This window comes from Antechinus flavipes, chromosome 1 (genome assembly GCF_016432865.1).
Source record: "Antechinus flavipes isolate AdamAnt ecotype Samford, QLD, Australia chromosome 1, AdamAnt_v2, whole genome shotgun sequence".
NCBI lineage: Eukaryota > Metazoa > Chordata > Mammalia > Dasyuromorphia > Dasyuridae > Antechinus > Antechinus flavipes.
Genome location: NC_067398.1, coordinates 655697846 through 655725726, shown reverse-complemented (window position 1 = coordinate 655725726; position 27881 = coordinate 655697846). Strand labels below are relative to the sequence as shown.

Here is a 27881-nt window from a genome sequence, read left to right as displayed (position 1 = left end):
TCAGTTCATTTCCCTTTATGCCTCTCTCCCTCTAAACCTATTTTCCATCCTTATTGTGATTTCCACTTCTCAGCCTTTTGCAGTGTGGCTTCTAACCTCATTACTCAACAGAGATTGCTTTCTCCCAAGTCAACAATAATCTTTTAATTATAAACCCAGTCATTTTATCTTAGTCTGCATCCTTCTTAATCTATAAATGCATCACTTAGCACTGTGGATCATTCTCTTTTCTGATATACTCTTTTCTTTCTGGGTTTTTATGACATTTGTTTCCTTTTATTCTCCTGTTTGACCTCTTCTCCATCTCTTCTGATGATTCATCTCCATATCCTGCACCCTAAATGTGGGTGTACCCTAAGGCTCTGTCCTGGGCTTCTTTTCTTTTCTCCATATGCTGTCTCACTTGGTGATCTGATCAGCTCATGATTTTAATTATCATTCCTATGCTAATGACTTCTAGATCTATTTTTTCCAAGTCTAGTCTCACTCCTAAGCTCCAGAGACATATGTCCAACTTCCTATTGGACATTTTGAATTGGATATCCTATAGGTATCTAATCCCCAACATTTCCAGAATAGATTTTATTATTCTTCCTCCCTAAGCCACCTCTCTTCCAAATTTTCCCATATCCATCTAGGATATTTCTGTTCTTTGAGTCACTCAGGTTCACAACCTCAGAATCACTTCAACTCCTCATTCTCCCTTCCATATCTAATCAGTTGCCTAGTTTTATTGTCTCTGATCCCACAGCATCTCTTATATCTATCCCCTTTTCTTTACTCAACTGGCCAATACCTTAATTCATGCCCTTATTTCTTCTTGCCTGGACTATTGTAATAGCCTCCTAATTGGTCTTCCTGCCTCCAGTCTCTTCTTCCTCCTTTCAATCCATCTTGTGCATAGCTGCCAGATTGATTTTTCTAAAGCACAGGTTTGACCATGTCACTTTCCTGCTCAAAAAGCTCTAGTGGCTTTGTTGGCTCTAGAATCAAGTATAAACTCATCTGTTTGTCTTTTAAAGCCTTTCACAACCTGGCTCCAACCCACCTTTCCAGCCTTATTATATACATTACTCTTCTTGATGCAGTCTGTGGTCCAGTCAAATTGGCCTGCTTACCATTCTTCAGTCATATTCTATATCCTATCTGTTCTTTTCCATTGGTTCTTCCCTTGTGTAAAACAACCCCCCTCCTTAATTTTCCTCTTTGAATCCCTAGCTTTCTTCAAAGCTCAGCTCAAATGTGACCTACAGAATCTTTTCTGAACCTTCCCTCCCTTCCCCTGCTGGTATGCTCCTCTTAAAACTTGTATTTATCTTGTAATTACGTGGGTACATATTGTCTCCCCAGAAGAAAGTAAGTTCCTTGAGAGCAGGGATTGTTTTATTTTTGTCTTCAAATTTCTTTAGCACTGCGTTAGACATTTAATAGATGCTTATTGGTTATCATGGGTTGAAGAATGATTTCTTTCTTTGCCATAGGATACCTTTTCATCTTCCTGCATTCCCCACTTCAAACACACCCTTCATTCCTTCCTACCTCTTTTTGCAAATTTGTCCTTGCTCGTGAAAGGAGTTCAGCTCACTTTCTGCCTCTGAGCATGTCTTTATACTGCTATTCAGCATCTCTGGCTTGGTCCAGCAACCTTGGTGACCAGTGTATGATGTGAAGCAGCAAACCATTCTGAAGTTTTAATATGTGAAAGCATTTTCTTCAACTTACTTAAGTATTCTCTATGAGCTTTTGTGTATCTCTTTCCTTCTCCTTTTGTAAATCTTCCTTCCTGAGTAAGAAAATCATCTGGGGTCAGTGAAGACCTAAGGAGGAGATCTTGGCAAGGGACCTTTTGATGTTAAGTCTGTACTGGGTGCTGTCATATTGATTAAACTCCTGGGATGGCTGCCAGGAGCCTCTAGGATTAAATCAATAAAGTTTGCAAAAGTAAAAGCTTCTTAGTGGAGGCACAGAGTATTTGAGTTTATTTTTTAATGATAAGGCTTCAAGGGGAGGCTTCACTGATAGCTTGGCCAATAAATCAGAAAACATGCAGACCCAAATATGCAGAGATATGGAAATAAAGCAAGAGAACCAAGGCACCAAGGTTGCATAATATGTCCTGGGTCTTCTAGACAGTTGATCCCTTCAAGTATTATAATTCAAAACAGTCACTGAAGGAGCTTAAGGATTGGAGATAGAAGTGAAATTCTGAGAAGGGAACATGGTTATAGCTGCCAGATTGATAGTCCTAAGGCATAAATATGATCATCTCACTTTCCTCCTCAGATAGCTTAAGTGGTTCTCTGTTGCCTCTAGGCTAAAATTTAAGCTCTTCTTTTTGGAATTTAAAACTTCATAGCCTAGTTTCAACCTAGCTTTTAGATTCATTTCATATTAGTCTTCCTTAGCCTTGCTCTACTTTATCCAGAGACTGTTCAGTCTATCTTTTGGGTGCAAAGCCCTCCTCTCATTCTTTAGAAGGGCCCATCCAGGCTCTCTTGGGGTTGTACTTGCTTTAGAACTTGTAATGGATTGGTCATCTCTTCAGTGTGGGTACTTCTGATTGCCTTTGGGGCAGATCCCAACATCTTTTCCTTTACATCCTTTGCTGTTGTTGTGTAAGTAGTATAAGGGCTATCCAGTTTTGAACCCCAACACTCCCTTTTTGGAAATTCTTCCATCATCACTGTAAAAAAAATAAAGGAGCCTCCTGGAACTGAAGGCTGTTTTATATTTTTCTGTCTTTCATTGATTATATTTGGAATCACTGATTTTTTTTTAAACTGACTTGGTTGGCATTTTATCCCATTTACTTCTTATTGATATATCATATTGTTTTTTTTTTGTGTGTGTGTGTGTGTGTGTTTTAAAATAAGTTTTTATTGATAGAACCCATGCCAGGGTAATTTTTTACAGCATTATCCCTTGCACTCACTTCTGTTCCGATTTTTCTCCTCCCTCCCTCCACCCCCTCCTCAATATGGCAAGCAGCCCTTTACATGTTGAATAGGTTACAGTGATATATCCTATTGTATAAATTTTGGGGTTTTCAGTTTTTTATTTCAGCAACTCTTGTGGCCATGGGCAAAAAAATTCATTTCCTAGTATCAGTCTTCTCTTGTTTAGCTAGCCTTTCCATGTTTTATTAAGCTAAGCATTGAACAGTGGATCCAATTCGACTAAACTAAAACCTTTCTAGTTTCATGGGGCTTATCAGGCTCATATTTTTCAGCATAGGCTTCAGGATCTCAGAATTGCTTCCACACTAGAATAAGGCATTTCATATTCTAAATAGCAACAGAACAGGAATGATGATGAGAAGAGGATGTCTATTCAGAGCTTGATCATATGGGGCAAATCCTGAAAATGCATCAGTGTGTGCAGAATGAGAAACACATTTTTGGACATGGCTGATGTGGGAATTTGTTTTGCTTGACTATGCATATTTTATAAGAGTTCCTTTTCTCTTTCTTTTTTCTTAATAGGGTGGAGTGGAGAGAAGAGAAAACAGGCTTTTGTTTATTGAAAAATTAAGAAAAATTCTTTTCAGTATCAATGTTTGATATCAATCAGTATCTTCCTAGAGTTGCTCTCAATTGTTGTTTGCTCTTCTTACTCCAAGATATTTCTATTTGCTTTCCAGTTTTTCTTGTTTTTCATAGCTGAAATTAACTAGTGAATATTGTTTCCATAAAAGTCCTTCTCAGACTTATCATGAAGATGACCCATGGTCCTTGAAAGCTATGTCAGTAGAATGTAAACTTTGACTGGCTAAGAACAAGCCCAGCAATAGATGTGTGTGAGTGTGTGGTGTGTGTGTGTGTGTGTGTGTTTCCAAAAGACTAGCCTGACTAAATCAAAAAAGGCTCACTGCCACAGGTTTGCCCATTGAGAGTGATAAAATTGGGGACCTTGTAATCTCTACATTGTGGAGTAGGCAATTCCCCAGTGAAATGATGGATGCTGGCAACAATAAAGGTTCAAGGCATTGGGGTAATTGTTGTATGTTTACATGATCATTTGAAAAGCAAAATTTTCAGGAGGACTCCTCTCATTCTTAGGTGAAAATATATTAACCCATATTCTATCACACATCAAGGTTTGCAAAATACTTCACTTACAACAGCTTTGTGAGGCAAGTGATGCAAATATTGCCTCTATTTTTTCAAAGGAGGAAACTGAGGTATATATCTATTACATGTCCATGGCAGGTTTTAGACTTAGGTCTTCTCACTCTTAAATATAACAAGAAAATCTCCAAGGATGCCTGGTGAAATTTATATAAAGCCATGAATTTTTCAGAGGAAAATCAGGAATGGCATCTAACATGAATAAATGAATGTATATGTTTAGGGCAGTGGAAAATAAGCAACATTATACAGTAAAAACAAAGGTAGTGGATATTCCCTTCTCATTTTTAGTCAAATCTCCAAGAGAGAGGAGAATTAGGGAAGTTGGCTTTACAGATAGTACAGTTTGTTTATTTAGAAGAAATATTCTTCACAACCAGAGAAATTCATGGGTCTCCAAAAGTGAGGTGAAAATGAAGATTTCAGATGAAGTAGAAAATTAAGAACCAGCATTCATAGGTAGAGAATGAATAAACTAGTGTTTAAAATTCTTTAAGCTGGAGCTGAATATAACAGCCCAAGAAGAAAGAGGGTAAATTTTTCTCAGAACTGAAATGAAAATTTTCATTTGAGTGGTATTGGAAGACATATTCCATTCCATCTGCTGGTGGATTATAAATCGTTACTGCTTAGTTTGGCTTTCCCTTCCCCCCCCCATCTTGTGTCTAGCCCATCTATAACATAAAATGTCTCAGTTAAGTGTTGCTAACTTGACATTGGCGCAGTTCACACATAACAGAGCCAAATGCTTTGGAATGTGAACAACTTTCACCTTGCAGAACTGGCCATGGTACTGAAAGTGTTCAGGGCATATGAAAGGCCATCCTTGTTAGCATTTATTCTTTACCTGAGATCCTTGGACTATTCAGCAAGTGGAAAACTAATGGTGGTTTGCTTGTTTTAAAGCTGAATTGTATGTATGTTTTAAAAATGAGTTGGTTATGGAGGCTACTCCATAACCTTGTTGTGTCCACAATTTGCATTGGAAAATGTATTGGATGATTAAGAGTAAAGATCTCATTACTCTGATTCATTTGGGATATGTATTATATGAGTTGAACAATGGAAATAATGAATGGTGAATCTTATATGGTATGGCAGAGTGAGTATTGGATTTAGATTCAGAAGATCTGGTTCTAGTAGGTGGAAGCTAGGTGATGCAATGGGTAGAGTATTGGTATTAGAATCAGAAAATCCTGAATTCATATCTGGCCTCAGACTCTAGCTATGAAGCCTTGCCACTTAGTTCCATTCACCTCAGTTCCCTAATTGGTAAAATGGAGATAACAATAGCTTCTGCCTCCCAGGGTTGTTGTGAAGATCGAATGAGGTAATAATTGTAAAATACTTAGCATAGTGCCGGGCACATAGTAAGCACTATATAAATATTAGATGCTGTTGCTACTCATACTCCTACACCTACTACATGTGTGTGACTTTAATTGCACTATTTCACTTCCATGGACTTCCATTTCCTTATTTGTAAAAATTAAAGGGTTGTGTTAAGCAATCTCTAAAGTCATTTTCCAGCTCCATGATTCAGCAAATATTTATTCAATCCCTACTATGTGGAGGCTACAAAAATGAAAAAGAAATAGTCCCTGACTTTAAGAAGCTTATCTTCTTGGGGGTGAGGTGAAGGATGGAGGGAGAGGGAGAAAACAATATGTGCATAGAAAAATACAAGTAATATTGTTGATAGGTTTGGGAAGGTCATCAATAACTAGTGGAATGGAAGACCTTCATATGGGAAGATTAATACTTGAGCTGAACCTTGAAGGAAGCTTATCTTAACTCAAATTAGAATTAGAAGACACAATTCCTCACTAACATTTCTCATGCCAGTCCTGATGCACATAATTTACTTGAAAATAAAATCTTGTCACTTCCTCCTGACAAATTTAGGCCCTTTATCTCTTTCCTTTGTATATGCAGACCAGGCAGCATCCCAACTCCTCCTCAACTCAGCCCCCCCATCCTGGAAGGGCCCCAACACCCGGGTGGAAGAACGGACTGACTAGCTAACAGGCCAGATTGTATTTTCTTGGTGGAGGAGGTGGGAAGTAGGAAGAAGGAAGGATAACATGGACAGAAAGAAGTTTGTGCATGGAAAAGGACCAGTATCGTTAATGTTATGGGAGAACGTGAACTGGGGGAAAGAGAGCAGTCATTTCAAGTGAATTGATTCCACTTAATATAAGAAAGTGTCTATTAGAAGTCAGCCCGTCTTCCCCTCCAACAAGCAGTTGGTCATTTTCATCCCTCATTCCTCATGTTACTTGCTTTACCTCTGTATCTAGCTACAGCCCATCTATACCTATTGATGACTCTATTTATGGATGGAGCCATTTTTAGCTGCACATGCTTGGATGGTTCTGTTTCCCTTTACATCCATGTATATAAGAAGCCAGCTTTCCTTCTTCACTTCAGAGCCTCTCATCTCCTTTCTTTTTATGCTCCTCTGGTGCCTGATGTATTCCTAGATTGTGCTGACATCAGTGTATTTCCCACAAACCAATCAGTGGGCAGGAAAGGGCCTGTAACTGGCTCCTTTTCTCAGCATCCAAGGAGGCTCCCAATATATCCAGCTCCTACCTCAGGGTTAGGACAGGATCTGAGTGAGGCTAGAGAATGCTTAGCTGCTTTTACTTCCTCTGATTCATGTCTTTCCTAATTCCAATCTTGGTTTCTACCTGCTGCCTTTAGCATTTCTTTCTCTAATGAGGTTACCCACCCCACCGCAAATATTCCTGGCCTTTGTGCTTTGTGCTTACCTAATTCTTGGATGCTCATGGGACCTGGAAAGAGACAAATTGTATAATGGCTCCATCTTATGTTCCCATGCTGCACCATCACCAGCTTTTTGAAGGATGAACTTTCTGCTTTATCCCAGAGGACATGCATAGAAGCAGTGGGAAGAAGTTGCCAAGGCAGGTTTCATCTAATATAAAGACGTAGAGCTAAAAAGACCTGAGACATCATTTAGTCCAAATTCCTCATTTTATAGATGAAGAAACCGAATCCCAAAGAGGCAGAGTCACCAGTGAATACATAACAGAGCTGAGGTTCAAAACCACATCATTTAAATCCAATGCTGTTTATACCATACCATTCTGTCTAAAAGTAGAATGAATAACCTCGGAAGGGAGAAACCTAAATGGAAGCCTGAGCTGGATGATCCTTTGTTAGAGTTTTTTTTTTAATTGAAATGAGATTCATCTCTCCTTCAAGTATTTTTGGTCATTCAGATAGTAGTTAAGGTCAGGGTTACTGGGCTGAGTGGATAACCACCTTGTGTGAATTTTATGTTATAAAGAAGGTTCCCATTCATATTGCTCTAAGTCACCTCTAATTTCCCTCATAGCTCTGGAATTCTGTGTGATCCTGTGTGTCTTTCTTATTCTCTCTCCTCCAAGAAAATTCAAACATATTCACATTAAAAAAAATAAAAGAGGCTATGTTTAAATTTTAAGCCAGTGAGCTTGACTGATTCTTGGGAAAATTCTAGAACACATTCAAGAGATTTTTTTTAATTAGAAAGGAAAGTGATGCATGACTTCATGAAGAACAAAAACCACACTAGATTTACCTTGTTTCGTTACAAATTTATTTTATATAATTCCAACCAGGCCCTCATGTTGCATGACAATCATTTATTCTTTCCTGATTGCTCTGGGCCAATAGCATCATTTAAACTTTTTCTCTCCTGAAGCTATCTATACCATCTCTCTCTTCCTTCTCAGCAGAAGACCTTGTCTTTTTCTTTGCTCAGAAGATGGAGTCCTTCAGTCTCCTATCTTCTCCTTTGCTTCCATCTCTGATGAAGAAGTAGTCCTTCTCACAAAAGCCAGCCCTTCTATCTGTGTTCCAAGTCCCATCCCTGCCTAGCTGTTCAAACAGATTGCTCTTGAAATCATCATTCCTCCTTTGTTCTAGTTTTCGATACTTTTCAGGCTACTTAATCTTTCCTGCTGCTTACAAATATGTCAAGGTCTTCTCTGTGCTTAAAAATTTTTTTATCTGACTGTCCCTCAAGCTCTCATTTTATAGCTATCCCCCCTTCCATAACAAAACTCCCAGAAAAATCTCTCACTGCTTCGCCTTTCTCTCCTCTCACTTCTCAATCCTTTGCAATCTGGTTTTATAACTACTCACTCAACTAAAACTATACTCTCTAAGGTTCCCAGTGATCTAATGGCCAATTCTGATGGCCTCTTCCTGAGTTCTTTCTGACTTTTTCAGATCACCTGAATTTTGATAACACATCTCTCTTCTGGCTCATCTTTTATCATTCAGCCACTCCTTTGCTGAATCACCATCCCATACTCATGAGTACACTTATTTACCCTAGAGCTCCGTTTTGGGCCCTTTTTCTTCTATATTCTCTCTTTTGTCATAGGGTCAAGTAACATCTCTGTGCAGATGATTCCAAGGTTTATAGCCAGTCTTTTGCCTGAGTATCCCTTCCACATTGCTGAATGTTTTGGGGACATTTTTTTTTGCTGAGGCAATTGGGGTTAAGTGACTTGCCTAGTGTCTCACAACTAGGAAATATTAAGTGTCTGAGATCAGATTTGACCTCACATCCTCCTGACTTCAGGACTGATGCTCTATCCATTGCATTATCTAGCTGCTCCCCTTTTGGACATTTTTCACCTCGATGTCCTGTGGCCATCTAAAGCTCAACAATCCCCAAACAAAATGTACTATTTCAAATTGCTCCTCCCCAAATCTCTAATTTTATTTCAGTTGTGTATACTTTCACATTTCTAGTCATCCAGCTTTGTAACTTCAGAGTCATCTTTACTATCCCTCACCACACATAGCCAGCAAATGCCACCAAGCCTTATTGATTTTACTTTCACAATATCGCTCACATCCATCCTTATTTCTCCACTTACATGGAAACCACATCTCAAGCCCTCATCACCTCTCATCGAGAGTATCATGGAAGTCTCTTCATTTGGCTCCTTATTTCCAGTGTTTTCTTCTCTCCAATCCATCCTCTGAACACCTGCCAAAGTACCATTCCTAAAGATCACATTTGACCAGTTTACTCCCTTCTAAAAAAAAAAAAAAACTTCTGGTGGTTTCATCTTATCTAGTTTTTTTTTTCCAAGGTTGAGGTCAAGTGCTACTTCCTCCATGAGGCTTTGTCTTATTTCTGATAGTTGTTCATGCCTTCCCCCCACTCCACTCTATACTTCACAATTTCTTGAACATAGTTTACATTTACTTATCTGTGATTATGTTGTTTTTCCCCACAAAAATACAAGTTCCTTAAGATCAGAAAGTGCTTTGGGGGGTCTTTGGATCTTTAGTATTCAGTACGGTACTACCAAATGCTTAATGAATGTGAATCAATTCCCTCTTTTCCCTCTCTACCACATCTTCAAGATCTCTCTTCAGCATACCCCATTGTCTTCTCTAGTCTCTGGTGAAAAGGTTGACTTTCTCCTCATCAAGGCTTACTTTTCCATTTGTGCTTTTGGTCCTGTCCATCTTTTCAAGAAGTATGCCCCCTTTATCATCCTTCTTTTTCCTTTTTAGTCCCTTCTTGCCTACCACTTCAAATATGTTCAGGTCTTCCTCATCCTTTAAAAACACTTTAATTTGACTATGCTATCTTTTCTAAGTTGAGTAAAATAGTTTTCCTCCTAGCCAATTCCTTCCTGATCTCCTTTACACAGTCTTAGTTATGACTCCACCATTACCCTGAAATTGCTCCCACTATTGCTACCTAGTTACTAATTATCTCTTAACTGTTATATCCAAGCATTAAGAATGAATGGATGAAAAAAACTTTTATGCATCTGCCCTCAAAAAGCTTCCATTCAAATAAGGCGAATATATAGGAAAATAGTAACCAGGAAGCATTTAGTGAGTGGTATCGTAAATAATAGATTGATATATTCTAGGAGCAAATGCAGCATTGGTTTGATTATAATTCCAGGACTGGAAAGATAGGGGTAGTGCAGGATATTGGAAGGGAAGGAAGACAGCATCAGCTTTGGACATAGCCATTCCCTCTCTGGGGCAATCTTTTCCCCCTTTGCTTTCATGAGCATTGTTCTCTCTTGGTTTCCCCCTCCTTATCTCATCATTTAGTTTTCATTTCTAGATAATCATACTACTCCAGTTTCACCAAGTTTGACCAGTATCCCAAATTTTGACCTGGGTCCTCTCTTCTTTATACTTTTTCCTTTGGTGATAATCAATAATTCCATGAGCTCAGTGATTATCTCTGTAAACATATACACATGCATATGTGTACATATGTGTGTGGATGCATCTATACATATGTGTGTATATATTTCCAAACTTAATATCTTTTAGAAACTTCAGGCCCATTATCTAAATATCCCATCTGAAATTTGGAGGATACAAATTTATTCTTTTAACCATCTAGATTCATTACCTTGAATCATCTTTAAGTTTTCTTTCTTTTTCCATCTAGTTTAAAATCTTATCTATTTACCCACATCTCATAATCGATTGTCCTTTTCTCCACTCACACAGTCTCTATCTTACTTTAGACCCTTATCTACTTTTCATCTTATTTATTGCATTAACCTCCTAAGTGGTCTTCCCATCTCCAAGATTCACACTTCTAGTTAACTTTGTTGGATGTCAGTCAGGACTCACAAGAACTTGACAAGATAGGACCGTGGTCCAAATCCAAAACAATTAAGTTTAAAAGAGTTATTTATTATTGTTTTAGTTATTGTTGTTGAATAATAATAACTAACATTTATATAGAAATTTAAAGTTTGCAAAGTGTCTTAGAATAACATTAATGTAGTGTTTACTATATAATCGTGTGCTAAATACTTTACAATTGCCTCACAATTTGATCCTCACAACTCTGGGAGGTTAGGTAGTAGAGTATGATTGTCCTTATTTTATAAATGAAGAAACTGAGGTTATGAGAAGTTATGTGGCTTACCCATAGTCATGAGGCTAATAAGTATTAAAATTTTGATCTGAAATCAGGTTTTTCCTGACATCAGGTCTAGCACTAGTATTTTGTCTGTTTGAGTTCAAAGAATGAACTGCCACAAGTACAATGTGAAAAAAGCGTGGTTAGATAATAGTTCCTGTGGGGAAAGATCTGATAAACCACTGGCTAATTTGATTTTTAAAAAGAAAGAAGAAAACCAAATAAACATTGTCAAAAATGAAAAAGGTAGCTTGCTACTAAATGAAGAGGAATAAAAGCAATTATTAGGAGCAGTTTTGCTCAACTGACAATCTAAATGAAATGGACAAATAGATACAAAAATATAAATGACCCAGATTAACAGAACAGGAAATAGAATACTGAAATAACTCTCTCTTGGAAAAATTGAACAAGCCATAAATGAGCCCTTTAAGGGAAAAATAAAACAACCTAGGCCGGATGGAATTACAAGCAAATTCTATCCAAGGACAATTAATTTCAGTGCTACATAAACTGTTCAGAAAAAAATTAGGTAAAGGAGTCCTATAAAATTCCTTTCATGATAAACATATAGTCTTAATGTCATATGATGTCTTGATACCATTAACAAGATAGTCTTTGATAAGCTAGGAAGCTTAATATTGGTACAAAAATTTAAAATACTAGCAAGGAGATTGTAGTAATGAATTACAAAGATCATATACTGTGACTAGCTTTACATTAGAAATTCAGGATTGGTTCAAAATGCAAAAAAAAAAACCTATAAGCATAATTATCCATGTAAGTAATAAAAGCAACAAAAATCATATGATTATTTCAATAATTGCAGGAAATTTTTTTAACAAAATATGACACACATTTCTACATAAAAATTTAGAAACTACATGGAGCTTTTCTAAAATGATAAACTCAAGAGCAAATATTAGCTATAATGGAGAAAACCTAGAAACTTTTCCAATAAGAGCAAGTGTGAAACAAGGGTGCCTATTATTACCATTACAATTTAATTTTGTACTAGAAATACTAGCTATAAAAATAAGACAAGAAAAAGAAGCTGAAGGAATAGGTACAGGCAAAGAGGAAACAAAACTATTACTTTTTGCAGATGATGAGATGGTTTAAAGAACCCTGAAGAGTCAGCTAAAAATGAATTGAAACAATTAACAACTTCAGCAGAGTTGCAGAATATGAAATAAATCCTCACAAATCATCTACATTTCTGTATATTACCAATAAAATCCAGCAGGAAGAGAAAAAAATAAATTCAGTTTAAACAACAAACAGTGTAAAATACCTGGGAATCTATCCGTGCAGACGCACACAAGAAGTATATGAACACAGTTATAAAATGCTCTTTACACAAACAAAGACAGCTTTAAATGACTAGAGAAATATTAATTTCTCTTGAATAGGCTAAGACAATATAATAAAATTGGAAATGTGATCTAAATTAGTTTGCTTATTAAGTGCCATATCAGTCACCCCACCAAAGGGCTCCTTTACCAAACTGGGGAAAGGAGGAGGGAAACAGCAACAAAATTCATCTGGAGAAATAGAAGGGCAAAAATATTAAAGGAATCAATGAAAAAAATGGGAAGCAAGGAAGCCTAGTAGTATTAGATCTTAAACTATACTACAAAATTGTAATTGTTGAAATAAGGTAATAAATAGATTGCTAAGTAGAGCAGGTTAGTTATACAACATACAGAAACAAATGAACACAATAAGATAGTATTAGATAAGCCCCAAAATCCTAGTTATTGGGACAAGAACTCACTATTTGATAAAAACTATTGAGGAAAATTGAAAACTAGTCTAGCAGAAACTAGGCATATATCAACATCTCATACCATTTAACAAAATAAACTCAAAATATGTATAGAAAGGGTGATATAATCAAATTAGGGATCATGGAAGAAATTATATCAACCGATAGGGGAAAAGTTCAGGATCTCGGATTAGCAATAGAAAGATTCAAAGGAGGTAAAATGGATAATCTTGATGATCTAAAATTATGCTTTTGTATAAACAAAACTAAGGCAGCTAAAAAGAGAAGAAAACCAAGAAAATAGGAAAAAATCTTTGTCACAAATTTCTCTGAAAAAGATTTTATTTTTAAAAGTATATCTGGAACTGAGCCAAATCTACAAGAAGATATGAATAGGGAGTTTTCAAGGGAAGAAATCAAAGCTATCAATTGTTCCATTTTAAAAGTGCTCTAAATTATCAATAACTAAGGAATACAAATTAAAACAACTCTTACAACACCTTAAAGCCATTTTATTGGCAAAGAGTACTAAAAAAAGGAAAATGACAAATGTTGGAGGATATGTGGGAAAACAGGTACATTAATAATATGCTGCTGGAGCTGTGAATTAGTTTAATCATTCTGGAAACAATTTGGAATAATGCCCCAAAAGCTATTAAACTGTACACACCCAGCAATACGGATACTAGATTTATATCCCAAAGAGATCAAAGAAAGAAGAAAATGATTCATATGTACAAAACATTTATAGCAGTTCTTTCTCTGTTATCAAAGAATTAGAAACTGAAATGGTTTCCATTCCAAATCAAATGACTGAGCAAGTTATAGGATATAAATGTGATGGTATGCTATTGCACTATAAAAAATGATATAGGAAATGATTTCAGAAAAATCTAGGAAGATGTGTATGAACTGGTGCAAAGTGAAGTGAACAGAATTAGGGAATCATTCTACACAGGAACAGCAATGTTATAAAGATAACCAACTGGAAAATTCAGTAACTTATAAACTCTATGATGGATTAACACAATGACAAATCATAATCCCAAAAGACTCATAATGAAACATGCTGTTCACCTCCAGGTAGAGAATTGATGGGTTCAGAGTGCTGACTGAAGCATTTTTTCTTCTCTTATTTTTTTGTTTGCTAGCTTTTTTGGAACATAGTTATTGCATAAATTTATTTTGTGCAACTATACATATTTGTAATGGTTTTTGTTTTTCTGGCCTTCTTTAAAATGAAAGAAAAGGAAATTTGGAACTGAAAAACAAAGAAAAAGTCTGTGCTTAAAGAAAGAACAGAAAAGAAAAAATATCTGGTTGTTTTGGCAAACTGAAAGTTCAGGATGAGCCAACAATGTTACAAGACAATCAAAGAATGTAACAGTATTAGGCATAATAAAGATGAGAGTCATAATGTTTCTTTTAAAACCCCCTTGGGAGAATCCTGTTCAGTTGTGGATGCCACATTTTAGGAAGGACAGTGACAATAGGAAGTGTATGCAGGGGAGGATGACTAGAATGATGACAGGACTGGAAATTGTGCCTTGGTATGATTTGAAATAACAAAGGATGCTTAGTTTGGGGAAGAGAAGACTGAAAGGGGATGAGAACCCTCTTCAAGTGTGCGAAGGACTCTCATATGGAAGATAGACTTAATTTATTCTCTGTGGTCCCAGAGGGCAACATGGTTAGAAATTGCAGAGAAGCAAATTTGAGCCCAATGTTGGGAAAATTTTCCCACAAATTGGATCTAGCCCAAAGTGGAATAGATCATGCAAAGGAAGTAGTGGATTCTCCTTTAGAAGAAATTACTTGAGCAATCTGGGTGACAATTTACTTGGTATATCACAGAGAGAATAACCATACTCAATTCTACTTCTGAAACTTACTTTCCGTTTGATCTTAGACAAATTACATTAACTTCTCTGAGCCTCTCCTCATTTGTAAAATAAGGGGGTTGGACCAGAGTGACTCTGTCCTTTAAGATCCTAAAAGCTAGTTGACCTTTGAGGTAACTTCTAACTTAGATTATGTGATTTTATATATTTATAGTAGCATGTTGTAATGCACAAGGGGGATGAAGGAAGACAGATCAATGAAAGAGCTTCTAAAAAACTTTCACGTTTCAGACTTAAATTAATTTTTTCCACATTGCATTGGTCATTTTTCTTAGCATATTTGCTAGTTTCCAAAATGATTTTTCTTTGTTTCTTTAGGAGCTTTGTTTCTTTAACTCTTTCTTCCTTCTCTTTGGCCACCTTGCTTAATATCTAGGCTAAAAGGTTACAGTTGAAACTTCTTGGGTTACTATTCTAGGGTAAAGGTGAAATCAGGGCAAATGCTTGTGATGAATGATTTAGATCTGAAATTCTGGGATCATTCTTATTTCTTCTGACTGACTATAGGTAAATCCTTTTACCTAACATTGCTTGTTCCTACTTCTGATGAATGAGTCTAAAGTTAACATAGTTTCTTTCTGCTTGTATGTATATATGTATGCATGTGTGTATGTGTTTGTTTATTTGTATGTGTGTATATGCAAGATGGAAAGGGATATAGTAAGTATGGTTTAAATGTTGATACTAACATATTTTAATGAAATTAGGGAAAAAGCATTTATTAATGAATCTGAAAAAAAGAAAAATTAAAAACTGAATCTGTGCCAGAAAATGAACTAAATACTATTTTTTTTGTGAATCATGTTTTTTTTTAAATTAAAGCTTTTTTATTTTTAAAATATATACATGGATAATTTTCAACATTCATCCTTACAAAACTTTGTGTCCTAATTTTTCCCCTCCCTTCTCCCCATTTCCTCCCCTAGATGGCAAGTGATCCAATATTATGTTAAATATATGTAATTCTTCTATTCATATTTCTATAAATAAGAAAAATCAGATCAAAAAAGGAAAAAAATGAGAAAGAAAACAAAATGCAAGCAAACAACAAAAAGAGTGAAAATACTATGTTGTGGTCCACATTCACTTCCCACTGTCCTCTCTCTGGGTATAGACAGTTCTCTTCATCACAAAAGCATTTGGAACTGGCCTCAATCATCTCATTGTTGATGAGAGCCATGTCCATCAGAATTAATCATCATATACTCTTGCTTTTGCCATGTTCTTGATTCTTGAGCTAAACACTGCTGACAAAAATTCTTAATGAAATCAAAAGTACCCTTTTCCTACATGCTAACTGAGGCTTCATCACCTTATACCAGGGAGACCTCAGGCAGATTGTAGGGTCTGGGAGACATTGGGCAACTTAAACCCTGATCATTCACCTAGAGGGAATGTTGAACATTGCTGTTGTACCTTGAACCCTTTGGGGAAGATCTTGTTTTGAAAAAGTCACATCAAAATGATTTAGAGAGCGGGAGACCAAGGCCACAAAAAGAGGAGACCCAGTAAAAGAATAAGCCAGCCAGTAATGAAGGGAAGAGAGGTCTGGCTCAAATAATGGTATCAGAAACCATAGCAAGAGGCATCCAGGGAAAAATATGCTGGGAATCATTTCTTTGTATGTAAATGTTTTTTCTTATTTCCACACTCTGAGCTTGTGGGGTGAGGGAGAGCTGGATATTTACGAAACATCCCCAGCTTTGTTCTCTGTCCTCTTAATTACAAGCCTGCACAGATCCTGCACAGGAGGCAGGAAGCCAGGCATAGCCAATCAAAGACAAGACTTTCTGCTGCTGATTTCCAAAAATGCTGTGTGGCTGATATTTTCTTCGGAGTGAAATGGAGTGTGGTCGTATGATTTGGGCCAAGAGCTGAATGCTGGATGTACTCCTAAGTTCCAATTTGAAATTGAATTCCTTGGCTTTCTTTTTAGGGCTCTGTTTTCCTGCTTTGTAAAGTGAGGAGACGTACCAGCATTTCTCTTACCCCACATCAAAGCTGTATTTGATCATAGAATTTAGAGTCAGAAAGTAACTTAAATTTTATACATGAGGAAACTGAGGGCTCAAGAAATTAAGTACCTTACCTACAACAGCTAGCTAGGTGTTATGTCCAAGCTCTAGGCTTGGAATCAGAAAAACCTAAGGTAAAAAAAAATTGGCTTCTGCCTCAATAGCCTTAACAGTAAAAATGGAGACAATAGAACTTACAGCTTGAGGTCATTGTGAGGATCAAATGAGACAAAATTTGTAAGGGCTTTAGCGTGGTGACTGGCATAAAGCAGGTGTTAAATAAATGTTAATTTCCTTTCTTCCTCCCTAAGTTCATATGGTTAGTAAAAATAGTAGTTCTGGAACTTGAAGCCATGTCCCCTGAGTTCAAGACCAATGTTTGTTTTTTTTTTTAAATTTTCTGTATTGACTCCAAAATACTCAGCCCAATTCTGGTTTACAATCTGTGACTCTTCCTAAATACCTCTAGAGGAACAGTTGAGTCTCAGATAAATTGCCTTTGTGGTTCTGTAGCCTGGGATGTATCTGAATTATTGCACTGTCACAGACTTGTTCTTTGAGTGGATTGATCACTCCTCTCTCCCCCCTCCCTCCTCTCCCCTGTCTCTAGAATTGGTACCAAACACAACAAACACAGTATTTAAGATGCTTTGCAAGAGACACATAGAAACACAATTGTTCCCTCCTTTCTATCCCCCCACCCCGGGCTGCCTTCCTAGTGAATCAGTCCTTGGAGAAGTGCACAACAAATGTTAATGTAAGGGAAAACTCCCTGGGATCACCACACAATGCATCTGCATTTCCCCTCTTGCTCAAAAAGCTTACTTGGGTCAGTTTCTCTCTTCATTAATGGGGCCTAAAGAGAAGAGGCTTGGAACTAGCCCATTCAGACATATATTAAGCACCTGCTGTATGTCAGGCACTGTGCTAAGCACTGAGGATACAAATACAGCTGAAATAAAAATAAAAGAGAGCCCCTGCCCTCAAGGAGTTTACAATCTGATTAAAAAAAAAAAAAACTGTAGACCAAAGGGAAGTGAAAAGAACAGGAGGAAATACTCCATTCAGCAGCATGATGAAAAGTCCAAAGATCAGCCAAGTAGGACATGAAAAAATAGCTGCCTTAGGCTCCCTCTGTAGATAAAAGTTCTGCAGTGGCTCTTCATTCACTCTATGAAGATGGTTCTCAGAAGCATAGGATGTCAAGCAGGTGTGAATACTAAGACTGAAATGATCTTTCAGGATGAGGTTCCTAGGCAAAATGAAGCCCAAAGGAGTGTACCTGCAAGAATTGCCACCCTTTCTACTCAGCTACCTGCAGATAACACCACTTCTGCACATCAGTATGATGCTATAATACCTACTCCCAATGGCTTTGCTAGTCTCTTTAAGTTAGGATGCTAGTAATGAAGCACCAGGTTTTTAGAGAGCAGTTTGAAATGTGAAAAAAAAATTATCATAATTACAAGGAGCCCTTTCTTTCATGAAGGCAGATCAGGATGATCTAGTTAAGTGAAAGGAAATCATTTAAAAGTAGGAGATGAAGAGAGAGAGGGAAAATTAGGGGGAGGTCTAGAATTAGGGAGCAATTTGGGAAAGTCCCTAGACTTAAGGAGTAATTTTTATGAACTCACATGCATTATATCTATGTCAAGAATTACATGATGGGGTTATAGGAAGAGGGATATACTAATAATCATAAGAATGTGGTCTCCATTCATAAGGTTGACAACGGGAACAAGGTGGGTTCAGTCGGAGTTCACATTATTCCCAAGGGCTGCATCATAACCCAGGAACCTGGTTAGATTCAGAGGTGACAAACAATGGCATCAAGAAATAGTTATTCGTTCCTGTTCTGTGTAAGCCCCTGTGCTGAATTCTGGGGATGACAAATGATAGTCTCATCTGGGGATGAGGACATGATGTAGTGGATCGTGTACTCAGGAAGACCTGAGTGCAAACCCATCTTCTTACCTATCCTGTGTGACCCTGGGCCCTCAGTCTCTGTCTGCCTCCTTTTCCTCAATTGTAAAACAAGGATAAAAACAGCTCCTGCTTCCCAGGGTTCTTGAGAGAATTAAATGAGATGATTTTTGTAAAGTACCTAGCACAATGCCTAGCAGCACAATAGGTGCTTAATACTTGTTTCTTTTTTTCCTTTCTTCTTTCCTCTCTCCCTTCCTTTTCTCCTTCCTTCCTTTTTTCCTTCCTTCTTTTCTTCCTTCTTTCATTTTTCCCTTCCTTATTTCCTTCCTTCTTTCCACCTTTCTTCTCTCCTTCCTTCCTCCCTCCTTCCTTTCTTCTTTTTCTCTTTCCTTCCTTTCTTCTTTTCTTCCTTCTTTCCTTTTTTCCTTTCTTCCTTCTTTTTTTACTTCTTTTCATCCTTATTCCTTCCTTCTGTCCTTCCTTCCTTCTGTTCTTCCTTTCTCCCTCCCTCCTTTTCTTCCCTTCTTCCTTCCTTCTCTCCTTCCTTCCTTCTGTCTTTCTTTCCTTCCTTTCCTCCTTCATACTCTAATGGGAAGTTAGAAGATACAACAGATTCACAAATTAATGTAGTACAAAATATAACTGATAAAGATAAAGAAGAGGTCCCATCAAAATGCTTTAGGAAAAAAATTAAGCAGAAGATATCCCTTTGAGGGGAGAGGAGGCAGGAAATAGAAAAGAGAATAGGCTTCATGACAGTTTTGGCATTTTTAGGGAAAAGATGAAGAGGGTGTGCATTTCTGGAGTGATGGACAACCTGTACAGTTGTACAGAAGGATAGAAGAGATCAGGGCAAGGGCAGGGAATAGTTGACAGTCCATTTGGGCAAGATATAAAAAGGGGAGAGAGGAGGAGAATAATCAGCCTGGAGAAGTAGGTCAGGGCCAGATTGTGTAGGGGTTGGAACACTAGGCCAAGGAATTTTTTTTTTATCATATAGGCCAAGGGTCAGCAAAATACGACTGAGCTGGCCCACTGCCTATTTTTGTCTAGCTGGTAAGCTTTGAATAGTTTTGACAAAATATCTTTTACAAAGGTAGTCCCACAGACCTAAGTTGACTGATCCCCAGCATAAGCAATAAGAATCATCTGAAAGCTTTGGGTCAGAGGAGGAATCTGGTCCTATCTGTGCATTTAGTGTGTAGATGAAAATTGGCCAACTGTGAAGAAAAGTTGGGAAAGTGGAAAGGGTGGGGAGAAACTATGTTAAAATAGCATAAGCCCAAAGGATGAGGACATTCTCCTTTGTAATGGGAGCTAACCAACTTCTCCCATCCTTGCACCTCTGCCTCCTGGGCCACCATTCGGTTTTCTAGTAAGGAACTTTAGACCATCTTTCCCTTATTTATTGAGCCTGAATAATTCTTTCTGTCCCTTCCTATTCAATATTTCCAGAACTAAGCACAAGACTTTGCACAGAAAAAGTGCTTAATCAGTGTTTGTTGAATTTGTTGAATTCTGAGTCTCTTTCTCAGTAATATCCGAATCCTTGTTCCTTGAATTTGTTTAAACTGGGGTCATCTCATGAGGAGTCTGAACTTTGACTATACACATTAACATTCACTAGCAAGAGCCCATTCTAACTCGAAATGAAGAGGACAGATTATTGCAAGGGGAACTTTAGAAGCTTGTGGGCCTGTTGCCAGGAAACTCTGGAGACCTTGTCAGCCCATACTGATATTCATGGGCACATAGGATTCAGGGAGGAATATGTCTCTGCTCTTTAAGGGAAAATGCAGCATTCAGGAAAAGGAAATTTGCATTTCCAGGGTACTTTTGTGGAGAAAAGAGAAACTATTTACTTTTTGTGTTTGATCAGAAGCTGACGAGATAAATCGCTAGCTTCAGAGAAAATCTGCCCAGGTCTTGCCATGAAAAAAAGCAATTGTGTTTCTCTTAAAGGAGGTGTTGGTATGGTCCTGGTGGACTCTTATCTTAGAGCCTTAAAGATCCTGGTTCTTCTGAATTTTGAGTTTGCTTTTGGACTTTGGGGCTCAGTTTACTTCTAAGCTCTCTTGTGGGGTGTGTGTGTGTGTGTGTGTGTGTGTGTGTGTGTGTAGACTCAAATGCAAGGTCAATTTTGTAAAAAACATGGCAGAAAGGAAAGGGAGGGGAAAAAGGAAGTATCTCTCCTAAGACATCAGTTGCTCTGTTCCTGGGTCCTTGGAAGGATTTGCTTTAGATAGTTTAAAACAGATGGCTTTGGCAGCTTATGTGGTGGCAGGGGTATGGGGAAGGGGAGATAAGGTAGGAAGTTTGGAAAGCATGAGAAATTACCATTTTCCTAGACTCAAGATGAATCAGACTAGCTGTGGCAATTCCTTCAGGGGAACTTCTGAAATGCTTGGGCCAGAGGGTGCATGCACACAGTTGGACATAACGCTCCACCTCAATGAGCAGATGGAACTTTCCTTAACTCTCCAGAACTCCCTTTGAATACATGATTTTAGCCACCATCATAGCAAACTGCATTGTACTTGCTCTTGAGCAACATCTGCCTGATGAGGACAAGACGCCGATGTCTGAACGCCTGGTGAGTGATTCTTCTGTGCTCTTCTTTCCTTCCCTTCCTTTCTTTTCCCTTTCTTCCTCCCTTCCCTGCTTTTCTCTTTCTCTGCTCTTCCATTTCATCTTCCCTTCCCTTTTGTCTTCCTTTCTCTTCAATTTCCCCTTCTCTTTCCTTCCTTTTTCCTTTTCCTTTCCTTCCTTTCCCTTCCTTCCCTTTCTCTTCTCTTCCTACTATTCCTTTCCCTTCTCTTCCCTTCCCTTTCCTTCTCTCTTCCCCTCCATTCTTTTCCCTCCCTTCCCCTCTCCTCCCCTTCCCTTCCCAAGAAAGAGGGTGGCTCTTGGTCCAGAAATTCCACCTGTCTTATAACCCTTAGCATATTTTATTCCCATCTTTCATGGAATGTCTGTGTATGTCTTTTTGGATTGAGAAACCAAGGGAGGAAATATCTGAATGACTTTTGTTTTGATTAGGAGGTGATACCTGCCTGCTTCATTAGCAGCCTCTATCTGGTCTGCTAAAAGATGACTGGTTTTAGATTGTGGAGGCATCTGTTTTATTTCATTCCTGTTTAAACCCATTTGGTCATTCAGAAGTTGAATCCCCCAGTGAGGAGAGTCAGTGTTTCTGGTTTTCTCCTGGGGAGAGTTGAACTCTGCTTTAATTCATTTTAGTCTCCAGCAAGAATCTCCAGGGAGAATTCTATGTAGGACATTCTGTGTGTGTGTGTGTGTGTGTGTGTGTGTGTGTGTGTGTGTGTGTGAGAGAGAGAGAGAGAGAGAGAGAGAGAGAGAGAGAGAGAGAGAGAGAGAGAGAGAGAGAGAGAGAGAGAATATGTATTTGTGTGTGAACTCCCTGGGGTGGGGAGTTATGGGAAAGGATACCATAGTTGCCTGCTTGTTCCACCTTCTGTAGGCTTAATAGTTCTATGGAATTCCCAGTACTGCTAATGCTGACTGATTTTTCTCCTCCCTACCCCAGGATGACACAGAACCATATTTCATTGGAATTTTTTGTTTTGAGGCTGGAATTAAAATCATCGCCTTAGGGTTTGCTTTCCACAAAGGCTCTTACCTAAGGAATGGCTGGAACGTAATGGATTTTGTGGTGGTGCTAACAGGGTAAGTTGCTTGTACTGTTTCTTTAGGGGAGAAAGTTGGGTGGGGGAGGGAAAGAAGAGCTTTTGGTCTTGAATGCTTGCCTGAAGATAGAGCTGAACTAGCAAGTCTAAGAGCTTCTCCACCTATTTTTCTGGATTTTCTGGCAACTTGACTCTTGGTGCAATGTGCTGGTGACTTGGTTGCAGTTGGCAATTTGGGAGGTATATAGCTGACAGGATCTCTTATGTGTAGCCTTTCAGTGTTTTCCAGGGAATGGTTTTTGAAAGATCTTTGATCTTGATCTCCCTCTGTCCTTGGGTTTTCTTGACTTTAAAATCCAGTTCTTATTCTATTGGACCCCTAAGTGCCTTCCTTCCTCTTTGGATAGGTACCTCTGCTGCTTTGGTCTGCACTCTGTAGTCATATAACTCTGTAGTCAAATAATCTGTTGTGTCAACGTCCATTGCTGCTGGGTTATCCTGGGAAGTCACTATAGGGGTGACTGAGTTTTTTTGATGGATGATTAGTTTCTAATCTCTTGGGGAGAACTGAATGATTACTGTGCCATCACCATGGTGAATAGTGGTGAATCATGTTCCCTGATTTTATGGAATGTGTCTTTTTCATTATTTCCATTGGACTGCTGTGGTTTGTGTAGGGTACGATTATGATTGAAACCTAGGGAGATATCACATTCATATCATCTAGGGTTTTTGTGTTCACTATGGATATAAATGAGGGCTTTGTTCTGGCAGTGTACTATGACACACTTCTCTACAACATCTTGACAAACATTTATTAAATGACTTAGTATGCAATTCTAAATATTTTTGCTATAAACAGGCCCTAGAGTTCCTCTGAACTCAGAGAAATGGAAAGTAGGAGAAATGAATATGAAGAATTGAGGAGCAATGTCTACAACTTTACTTTTATTTCTCTTTTCTGCTGTTATGTTTGCTTATTTGTAAGTTTGTTACATAAAATGTAAGACATCATAAATCATACTTGGAAAACTGCCCAAAAGACTGTTTGCATTTCTTGGTAGTTTTACATCTGACATGATCCCTGACCTTATAGAGCTTATTATTATTGCCTAGTTGGGGGTAGAACACAAGGAAAACAATGTCTGCTGAATGAATGAAAAGCCTCCATTAAGGAAGTGAATTTGATTTTGGCTTTAAAGAATTGGTGGTAATTCATTAAATTAAAGGAAATGCAGACAAGAGGATATTCTGTGATCAAAAGCATGAAAAGAGGACAGCACAGAGTGCATTTAAAAGAAAAAATATTCCAGTTTTGCTTTCATGTAGAGAATGACATGGTATGAAAATCTTCCGGCCATACTAGGGAAGGTCTTGAATGTCAGGTAAAGAATAATCACTGAGAAACTGAGAAGATTGCTCAGCAGGAAATAAGAAAAATTAGTAAGGCAATGATACAAGGGATAGGTTGGAGAGAATGTGAAAGTAAAGGGAAAGAGACTTCTTAGAAAGTTGTAATACAAAGCAGATGGTAATATGGGCCTAGACTAGGGAAATGATATTGGGAGTAGAGAAGAATGCCTGATGTGAGGATTATTATAAAAGTAGAACTCCATGATAATAATAATAATAACTATTGTAATAACAGCTAGAATTTATATAGTGCTTTAAGGTTGCAAAACACTTTACACATATTTCATTTGACCCTCATAACAATACTTGGAGGTAGATGCCATTTTAATTCTTATTTTACAGATGAGGAAACTGAGGCAGATTTGCAGTTGAGTGTCACATAGGTACTAAATAACTAAGACTGAACTTGAACTCAGATTTTCTTGAATCCAGGTTCCATGCTCTATTCACTGTGTGAAAGAAAGGAAGGAAGGAAAAAAGGAAGGAAGGAAGGAAGGAAGGAAGGAAGGAAGGGAAAGAAAGAAAAAGAGAAAAAGAAAGAAAGAAAGAAAGAAAGAAAGAAAGAAAGAAAGAAAGAAAGAAAGAAAGAAAGAAAGAAGAAAGAAAGAAGAAGGAAGGAAGGAAAAAAGAAGGAAAGGAAGAAAGAAAAAAGGGAGGAAGGAAGAAAAAAAGAAGGAAGGGAGGGAGGGAGAGAGGAAGGAAGGAAGGAAAGGAGGGAAAGAAGAGAAGAGGAAAGAAAGGGAAGAAAGAAAGAAAGAAAACAGTTTTAAAAAGTATGCTTCTATCTGCATTCAGACTCCATCAGTTCTTTCTCTGGAGATGGATAGCATGTTTCATTTTAGGTAATTCAGAATTGTCTTGGATTTTTGTGGTTCTGAAAATAGCTAAGTCATCTGCAGCTGATTATTGCACAATATTGCCATTATTATGTACAATGTTCTCCTGATTCTCCTCAATTCACTTTACATCAGTTCATATATGTCTTCCCAGGTTTTTTGAAAGCATTGTGCTCATTATGTCTTATAACACATTTGTATTCCATCCTTATTATATACTACAACTTGTTCGTTCATTCCCTAATTGATAGGCATCCCCTCAATTTCCAATTCTTTGCTACTACCACAAAAAAGACTTTTATATTTATAATCATATATGCATTTCAAAAACTCTATCATTTTTCCATGGATTTCTGAAGTATTCTTTTACCTCTATCAAGTTTGGAGGCAAAAACCACTTATCTTAGTATTTTTAATGGTACTTCTTACATTGTGATTGATGACCTGGTTAATTAGTATATCAAAAATATACATGAGGAAGGCATCAGAAATTCTGATTCTTTTATTACTGATAGCATTGATCTTGTTTCTAAAATATTGATAAATAATAATAAAAAGAAAACTAACAAAAATAAATAATAATACAAACATCAAACTGATGCTAAAAATAAAACAGGACAGTTGTTTTTAATTGAAAGATGATCCTTTCTGTAGTAAGTGCCTCTCAAAGGATAGAATTAGATGGGAGAAATTCCATAAAGAGACTAGCACTAGCACTGGAAAAATGTTTTGGTCTAGATTTGAGACCTTGTCTGGCCACCTTCTGTTGAATTACTTTTTCTTTATTGTCCTCAGCTTTCTGTTACATGAGGGGTTTTAGATTAGGTGATCTTTAAGATCCCTTCCAGTTCTATTAGTTGCTAAAAATGTTAAAATTTCATTTGAAACCATTGGGTGACAAAGAATTAGGGACCAGGTCCCTCTGCTAGATCTAGTGACGGGGGGGAACTGGGAATTCTCCCTTTCCTTTTTCTCCGCACCCAGAGTTCCGGATTAGAGGCAGAGAGAGTTTTTCCGACTTGATGTGCCCAAGCCAGAGCTCTTATTAATGAAGTGTGGGTTATTACTTAGAAGTGGAATTCCATTTTTTGCTTCAACTTCCATTTCCCTGGCATTGAGCCCTGGGTGTGAAATATGAATGATATAGACCACCCAGATGAACAATAGGGGAGGGTTCTAATGCTTCTTCCTAATCCTTGACCTTGGATGTATTATTTTAATTCATCCATTTGTTAAACACTTCTTATGTATAAGGTACTATACTAGGCCTGAGGGTACAAATATGAAAATCAGAAGAGTTCCTGTCCTCAAGAAAATAGAAATCTACTGGGAGTGAGGAGATGGGGAAGAGGAAGTAAGATATATGCACAAATAAATATACTGTAAGATAGACTGGGAGAAGAGCCAAATGGAGAGTATCTTAGGAAACACCCGAGGAAGAGGTCACTTTCAACTTAGTGAGAAGCAGAGGAAGAAACCTCAGAAGACCTCACGGAGTAAACCTTGAAAGTTTCCTTCAGATGATGGTGACTATTAGCCATGACTGCCAAAACTGAAGGGTCGAGGATGAATTTCTTTAGGGAGTGATGATTAGAAAGCCAGTGCTTCTCAAATGGCATTGAACAATTTCCAAGGTCCTGGAAGGATTGAGTGACCCACAGAAGATACAGTATTGCATCTATCTGTCTCTTCACATTCCTCTTGCCTCCACGGGGAAGGAAGGGGAAAGATGGAGAGGGCCCAGCTGTCTATCTGTTCCATTTCTGAGGAATTAGTTTCTGTGGCTAGGATCTTTGGATGCCCAATTCTCACCTGTATCTCCAAACAGTTATAACATGCATAATGACTAAGATGAGGAGATCTCAGCAGATGGGCTAAACCAGACTGATGGTACCCATCAGTGAGCCAGTCTATCTTAAGCATGTGGAACCTTCCCTTGTGGAATGGATGGAAAAAAACAGTCTATTCCAATGGCCCCAAGGGCAGCTGAAGCAGGTGCTATGAAGTGTTTAGAACCTGATCAGACATTAAAAATGCCAGAATTATCCACTGCATCCCAGGCCATCCACTACATCCCAGGTCATTGTCAGTCATCTTGACTTTTATCTTGCCACTGAATTTCGATGACTGAAAGAAAGAATGAGCCTGACTACTTTGTGCAAGTCTGCTTCACTTAAATCTATTTCATGCACAAGTCATCACTTTCTGATTTCACTGGTCTTCTATGAAAACAAAATATAAACAATAATGACTCCAGAATCTTTATACTGTAGTCCTACTTGCCTCTGGAGAAGTCTCTGATGAATGCAAAGCAATGGCTTTTCTTTCCTTTACCAGATGTTGGAGGGAGGGGAGAAGGAAGCAAGCTTTGGGGAGGAGGTGGAGGGCTGAGGGTCTAACTTGCAGGCAGGCCTGAAGCTCTCAGCTGAAAGGGAAGCTAATAAATAACTAAGGTTATTTATCCTGAGGCAATAGACGGTCTGACAGTCAAATGAAGCCTTTCTTCAGAATAGGGAGGCAATGAGGCAGTTTACCAATAATATTCTCCCTCCCTATTGTAAAGGGCACAAGGGGAGGGGGCTTCCAGAAGATAGAGCCATGAGAACTGAGCAGGGGAGATCTTAACCCTCACCTCAGCGAGGGAGGTCACTTAGCAGGACCTGGCTGGCTTTTTAGAACCTAACCAGGAGGACTTGGGAGATGATTTAAGGTCTCATTTTAAAGCTGCCGTATTTGGATCTGAAATTCTTTCCAGATTAAGACTTAAATTTATTTGTCAGTCTGCAGGAATTATACTTACCAGAAAAAAGTGAGTAAATCCAGGGTTTGAAGGAGACTCAACCTAGATCCTAGATCCTGAGATGCTGAAAGTGTATCCCTACTGTCATTGTTGCTTATGATATATGTATTTTGGGGACAGTGAACAGAAGGACAAAGACAGACTTGCCTGGCAAGAATAAATAATTGTTATCTTTATGTACGTATTCAGTGTTATGACAGGAGGAAATTGAGATGTACCTGTGTCTAGAAAATAATAATTTCCACATTTATATAGCAAAGTATTTTCCTTTAATAATTTTAAAAAATATTTTCCTTCTAACAAATAACCCAATGAAGTTGGTTGTTACAAGTATCTTACCATTTTATAAATGAAGAAACTGTGGTTTCAAAGAGATAATTACTTGCCCAGGATCAAATATTAAGTCAGGCTATAGCCAGGATTCAAATGTTGATTTCTCTTGATACTGACCTGAATCAGGTGCTCTTTCTATTCTACCATCTTTTATTCAATGAGATGATTCTGCCTA

General features: G+C 37.8%; 1 protein-coding gene across 2 annotated transcripts in view; it reads left to right on the top strand.

Annotated features, from left to right (window-relative positions):
• Positions 1-27881, top strand: part of CACNA1A (calcium voltage-gated channel subunit alpha1 A) — a 248568-nt gene that overhangs the window by 26812 nt on the left and 193875 nt on the right. For both annotated transcript variants that reach the window (XM_051971665.1, XM_051971666.1), the window contains exons 2-3: positions 21165-21270; positions 22225-22364. In XM_051971665.1, coding sequence (XP_051827625.1) covers positions 21165-21270; positions 22225-22364 — 246 coding nt within the window. The remainder of the gene's footprint in view (positions 1-21164; positions 21271-22224; positions 22365-27881) is intronic.